This window comes from Monodelphis domestica, chromosome 1 (genome assembly GCF_027887165.1).
Source record: "Monodelphis domestica isolate mMonDom1 chromosome 1, mMonDom1.pri, whole genome shotgun sequence".
In the NCBI taxonomy this organism is placed as follows: Eukaryota; Metazoa; Chordata; class Mammalia; order Didelphimorphia; family Didelphidae; genus Monodelphis; species Monodelphis domestica.
In genome coordinates, this window is record NC_077227.1 from 404,334,171 (window position 1) to 404,341,041 (window position 6,871).

Sequence of the window (6,871 nt, forward strand, 5' to 3'; positions counted from 1 at the left end):
CGTTGTGAACGCTTAATCGGTCATTCAGTCAACAAACAATTAAAAGTGGGAAGAATAGCCAGTTAAGTGCTGAGGGAGAATGAAAAGTTTAGAAAAGACAATCCCTTTCTTCATGGAGCTAAATGTGTAAAAGACAATTTTCTTTCTTTCTGCCCATCTTTTACCCCATTCCTTTCTACTGACTAGCTAGACATCTCCCTAATGATCTTTTAGTCATAACCTAAAAGGTTCATCAATTGACTTTAAGCATAGTGTCCTGCAGGTAGATGTTTAATAAATATTTCTTGAATGAACAACGAATGAACTTTTTTTTTTTAATCTTTACCTTCTATTGATTCTAAGGCAGAGGAGTGGAAAAGCAGGGCAATTTGGGGTTACTTGTCCTGGATCACACAGCATGAAAGTGTCTGAGGTAAGATTTGAACTCGGGTCCTACCTGACTATGGGCTTGGTGCCTTATCTACTATGCTATCTGTCTTAAATGAACTACTTTTTAAATTATAGTAGACCTCACCTTCCTTTTCTCTAGCTGGGGGGTGAGGTGAGGGAGGGGTAAATCAGACTTCTTTACCAGATAATGTAGAAGAAATTAGCTGCTGGGCTCAAAAATAAAAACAAAAACTTCCAGTCACAGGATCATTGTTTCCTCTTTATTTGTGGATATAACTATGAACCACATCTTATGTTAAAGATAGATTTTTTTTCTGATATACATTTTCATCTCATTTACCACAATTACACCACACACACACACACATTTGAACAGATCCACAATCTGATAGGTTGCACAGAATGGGGTGGGTTTTGTTTCCTGAAATCCAACAAGTTGCAGTTTCTATTCACCTCCCTACCCCCAAAGAAAAGAATGAAACATAAAAGAACTGAATACCAGCTTGTGTTTTCAGCTGAAGGCAAAAGGTCCTCAGAAATGGGAAGCTTGCTGGCAATGGGGAAAAGTGGAAGATTCTGAGCATATTTGTTGATTGAGATTTCCCTCCCACCCAGTCCCCAGTAAAAGCCCAGAGTCCCTGGCCAGTTTCTCCCTCCCTGGGCGCCCATACAGTGATGTGCTGCATGTCCTAGAACAGCCTACAATGTGCAAAATGTGCTTGGGACAAACCCACCCACACTGCTCTGGGATCCGGGCAGGGGGTGGGGGAAGGAAGGGACTCACAGACTGGCTAGCCTGAGTCTTGTCCATTGCATAAAGAATCCCTGCGAGCTAGTGCCAGAGCTAATCCTAGGAAAGAGGTTTTAGTGGGACGAAACTCCCATAAATATTGACACAGTTTCCTGCTCTCTGCTACCTTACCCCAACCTAACCCCCAGCTTTATTTTTAAATCAATAAAGGAAGACAAATTAAAACAAAAGAAAGGTTTTGATTAGGGATTATTCCTTTCCCTTTCTGAATAACTAAAAACAAAAAAGGATTTAAATGTAAAGCTTAGATGGAAAAACTAAATCAAAAGTCGGGGATATGGGGAGGGGAAGAAGAACAAAAAGGAGAGGGAGAAGGACCAGAGGGGATAGGAGCTTGGCCAACGACAACACAGTCCAAAGGCCTAGACTTGTCAGGATAGACAATGGAAACCCTGCCTACCTCAAATGGACCGAACTGGATAGGGAGGGGCACAGCGATGCAAAGAGCTGGACTGGACTGGGTAAGGCCTGGAGAGGGCAGGGAGTGGGGGTCTGGATTGGGTGGGGCAGTCTTGGGGCCACTCACCCTAGTCACCCAATCGCTAGACTTGAAGGACTTGGGTGGGAAAGGATGTAGAGATGGAGCCTGGGGGACCTGGCAGGATGGAATTGGATGGGGCTGGATAGAAAGGATTTGGGCTGAGAGCAGCGAAGGAACCTGTGAGACCACCAGAAAGGGAAGGGTGGGAGCGGTGCAGATGTCCAGGGGAGAGGGAGGGGTGCCAAGAGGACTCCCGCCAGCCCACCAGCCTTTCTGCTGCTGCCCTAGGGTTTAGTCTTCTGAATTGGTTCGGTAAGCCTCGATGAGCCCCTCCAGGGAGTGCACGAAGCCGGAAACGCTGCAGATGCCACCAATGAGGAAAATGGCTGCGTCGAAGAAGACGTGGTGCCAGAGTAATTTGCGCCAGAGCAACTTGAGATGGAAGAGACTGGGCAGCAAGAAGCAGAGGCCAGCCCCGGTCAGGCTTCCAGTGAGGCCCATGAGCAATGCGAAATGCGGCACGTAGATGGCCATGAGCAACGTGAACACCACGAGCGCACAACGCAGCGTCAGCCCCCAGGGCTTCAGTCGACCATCTCCCCCATAGCAGTTGGGGAGGAAGGTTCGGCTGCCTTCCTGGAAGAAGGACTTCTCCAGCACTTCCACAGCGGCAAAGAACGGCAGCGGATAGGATAGCAGCGCCTTGGCCACCAGGAAGATATTGACCACAGCACGAATGGTGGATGGCAGGTTGTCGGTGATGACCTCCTTGGTCTCGTCCGCCCAGGTCAGGTAAGCCACCAGCGCAAAGAGGCCCTTGAGCACGCAGGCCGCGATGTGCGTCCAGTTCATCATGCAGTGGAACTCCTTGGGCTTCTGCATATTGCCTTCCAAGGATGGGAGGAAGATCTGCGAGGTGTAGCTAAAGACGATGATGCCTATAGAGATGGGGAACTTCTTCACATCTATGTAAAACTTGACCTTCTCCCAAGCCCAGTCTCGGGCCCTGGATAAGCAGTAGGCGATGACTAGGATGTTGATTACGAAGTGGGCCAAGGTACAGAGCAAGCTGAATTTGGAGACGGCCTTTAGATTTTTCAAAAAGGCGCAGGGCAACAGCGCCGCAGTGGCGATAATAGACCAGGACTTCTGAGAGACCGGCAAGCTGGGGAAGCTGTTGTACATCAGATTGCCACTAACCACTACATAGAGGATGCACGTCATGACCAACTCGATAATCTGAGCCACATTGACTATCCTCCCACCCAGTTTGGGGAACCTGGGAGAGCAGCAGGCGTTGGCAATGTCCACGTAGGAGTCCCTCACCCGGACTATCTCCCCGTCTTCATTTTCCTCGTAGAGGCATGCGATAAGAATTTTGCCAGTGTAGCAGCATACCACCGCAGCGAAAATAATTAAAAACAGTCCTAAGTATCCTCCATGCAGAATAGCATAGGGTAGGCCCAGGACAAACATACCCTACAAGAGACAAAACGGAAACAAAATCGTTCGATAGAACTAAACTCAGCTTTGGCTGTGGAGTTGGGGGAGTGGGGAAGGGGGGGAAGGAGGAAAGGAGAAGAATGGGTGGTGGTATGTGTGTGTGTGTGTGTGTGTGTGTGTGTGTGTGTGTGTGTGCGGCACAGAGATCATCTTCAGAATCATAACGTCCCCAGAGGAGTTCTAGCCACAGAGCTTCGGGAATTGCGGGATTTGGAAAAGAAAGGAAACGAAATTGAGAAGAACTAAGGACCTCCAGTTTTCTCCTTCTCACAGCGGGCCCCCTACTCCTCCTCCACCCCCCAACAACTAGCTTCATCCTCAGCCCCGAATTCAAAGCCTTTCCTCTTCCCACTGGGGAGGAAAGCGCTAAAATGAGCCACAGCAGAAACTGCCTCAGGGTTGGGGCTACGCAACCTCCCGGTGGGAAGTGGGTAACCAAGTCTGTCAGAGAAGCTTGGTGGAGACTGACCCTCCAGATGCCTGCCAACCTCAGTGCACTGAAGGGAAGAGCGGACTGGCTAATCTACGACGAGAACTCTCCGTCAGGGGGAGGTCCTCTGTAAAGGAAAGTGCGCCAAATGGCGCTAGGTTGCCTGGACCAGGACCAGCTAGTTCCTCTTGAGTGCAGTGGTCCTGAATGCAGGCTTTGCCAGGATGCAAGCTCCACTCATAACTAATAGCTGGCAAAGACTTCAGCAAGACATTCATTAGGATGCCTGACAGCATCTCCCTTCCATCTTCTGCTCTGGGAGACTTCGTCCCTTTTACCAGAGCCATAATGGGAAGGGCAGGGCAGAAAATACTAGAGCAGTACCAGCAGGGTGAGGGAGGCCTCAGTCTCTTGGGGCTGGTTGTTGGGAAAGCGCCCCGCCCCGCCCATTCTCTGAGCCCCCGCCCTCTCTACCCCTAGCCCCAAAGCCTGCCCCTAAGGCCCCACTCGGAATTCACATTCTAGAACCTTAGAGGGGACTTTCCCCTCTTCCACTCTGTGAAGACGTTTAATCTCCGTTGCTGTTCTCCTCTGCTTAATTTTCTGTCGGAGCCGGGATTTATATTGAAAAGAGGGATCGAAACTGGTATGAGATTGCGTGTGTCCGGGATCTGTTTGCACTTGATCAGATCTGTGTCCCCCAAAGATCTGTCTATGCCACATACCCACGCACACACACATCTGTCTGTCCGTTATGGTATATCTGTCCCACAGGAGTTCTGTCTGTAGGCCAGGATCTATGTCTGATTATGGATGTTAATTTTGCCCGTTTGTGATTTGTCTGGTTCTTCTGTGCTGCTTAGGTTTCTATTGCTCTCCGAACTCTGCGTAGAGGCAAACGCGGGGTAGGGATAGGATTGCAATGGGGGGATTGAGAGAGTTCCTGGATCAGATATTTCTCGTGCATTTTCCCCTGAATGCGGATCTATCTCATGGGAGAAATCCCATGATTTCTTTCTCGTCCTTGTTTCTCTCTCTCTCTCTCTCTCTCTCTCTCTCTCTCTCTCTCTCTCTCTCTCTCTCTCTCTCTCTCTCTCTCTCCATCTCATTTTCTCCCCTTTTGCCTCTCTGTGTCTTACTTCCCCTAGGCTCAATCTCTGAGTCTCGCTTTTTACATCTCTGGATTTGTCTGTTTCTATTTCAATCTGTCTACTTTCCTAATAGATTGTGTATGTCTCCAGGGCCTGTCTCTATCCTTTTCTTTATTTCTCCAAATCTCTGATTCTCTTTTCATATATGTCTCTGTCTCTTTACTTCTGCCATATTTACCTCTGTCTCTCTCAGATTGTCTCTGTGGCCCTCTGTCTGTTATTTTGTCTCTGTTTTGTCCGTGTGTGTAACAGCCTTCATGATGCTCTATCCATTTTGTTTGTCCCATCACTGTTACCTTGTACCACAATTTCTATCTCTTTCTCTGATGGTCTCTATATCTATCTCCATGTCCCCCCACTATGCTTGTCTCTGCCTTTCCCCTCCCCAAGAGATAAAAAGCCATTTTTCCTGAAAGATCCAGACGTTTTGGAGAAAATGATTCACAGTCTGATTTCTCTGTGTATATGCCCCTACGCCCAACAGTGCTTAGCTTCCTTTGCCACCACCGCAGTGTCCCGGGGTGGGGAGGGAGGATGGCGCTTACCTGGATGGCGTTGGTCACATTCCAGCCTGCCTCCCAGGCAGTGATCTTGGGCTTGTCCTGGCCACCCCCGAACTCAGAGCACATGCCCTGCTCCTTTGAACCCGAGGGAGGCAAGGGCCCAGAGCCATCCCTCTGGTAATGGAAGTCACCCTCGACGGGAGGCTCGGCACCCTCCTCGCTGGGCTCCGATTTGAGGATATCCATCTGCAGTCCCTGCCGATGCTCCAGGTCCAGATCGTCGCAATGGGCGAAACCCACAGCCTCCTCATCAGTGGCTGCCTGGAAGCCCATCCTGGCGAACATGCCACTCACCTTGGCCTGAGATTTGTTGGACACAGAGGTGGCCACATTGGACAGTTTGCTGCGAAGCAAGGTGGCCATGGCTGCAACTTGGTCCCGACCCACTCCACGGACAGCTAAAGAGGCTGGAGGTCACCCGGACGGCCTCCGGGCACAGGCTATGCACGGGTTCTAGTGAGGGCTGGTGAAATCGCTATCTCCACTTTCCCCCCACGTTCTTCCTTCTCCACCCACTGGCACCCTGGATCATGACCTCTCTCTGCGCTTGGAGATCAGGAGGTGATGGGTCTGGGGGCCTGGTCTGGGCAGGCGGTCTGGTAGAGACTGGAGGGAGGCGGCGCCGTCAGCAGCGGCGGTGCTAGTGCACTGCGGAGAAGCCGAAGGGGCGCGGGAGGGGATGGGGGAGCACGAACAACAGCGTCAGATCTCCAACGCAAGCCTGGCGCGGCGCACTCCGCGGCCGCGGCCCAATGCGATCGTCTGTCAAACGGGAGGGGAAAAAAAAAATTCAACGGAGAGGGGAGGAGGGGAAAGAGGAGTAGGAGGGAGAAGAAGAGGGTGGGAGAGACGAAAAGGAACGAGAAAGGAGAGAAAGAAAAAAGGAGAAAAGAGAGGAGAGGAAGAAAGGGGTCAGAAGGACAAGGGGAAATCTAAAGGAGTGGGAAAGAAGACACGAACTAATGAGGGAAGAGAAGATAGAAAGAAAGGAGAAAAGGAGATGGGAGAAGAGAAAAGGTGGGGAAGAAGAGAGGCGGAGACTAGAGGAAAGAAGCGGGGGTGGGGGGAGGTGGGGGGGGAGAAAGTGCTGCATTTCTGGGGGAGGTTCTTCAGTGCCTTAGCGGAGCTCTTAGCCCTTCCTACCATCTACAGACCCCAGAATGGTGACGAGTTTGACTATGTTGGTACCTCCCAATTCTCTAATGCTCAGGCTTTTCTGATTATCTCCTGAGTCAAGTCGGGAAGCCGGGGAACTGAAGAGTGACCTCAAAGATATATGCAAGATAAGAATCAGGCACTGAAAGACCCAAGAGGAAAAGAAGCAGCCGGCACTCTTTATTGTTCTCTTCTCCGTTTCCCTGTTAGTTTCTGCCTCTGTCTCTGTCTTTTTTTTTTCCTGATACACATACACACATACACACCCCGACACACACTTGGGCACTCACATGAGAGAATGCAGGGCTCCTCGACAAGATCTTTATCCCAAGTCTGGGTTATTTGTCTCAGTGAGGGGAGGGAGTCTAAGATGTATCCTGGACTGAA

The 6,871-nt window shown here is 50.3% G+C and overlaps 1 protein-coding gene across 1 annotated transcript; it reads right to left on the reverse strand.

The window, feature by feature from the left end:
• Positions 1-628: 628 nt before the first annotated feature.
• Positions 629-6,381, reverse strand: SLC32A1 (solute carrier family 32 member 1). Its single transcript, XM_001371945.4, has 2 exons — positions 5,312-6,381; positions 629-3,161 (listed from the first exon to the last, which is right to left on the reverse strand). Exons 1-2 carry the CDS (start codon positions 5,690-5,692, stop codon positions 1,974-1,976), a joined length of 1,569 nt encoding a protein of 522 aa, XP_001371982.1. The 5' UTR covers positions 5,693-6,381; the 3' UTR covers positions 629-1,973.
• Between the last annotated feature and the right edge of the window lie 490 nt (positions 6,382-6,871).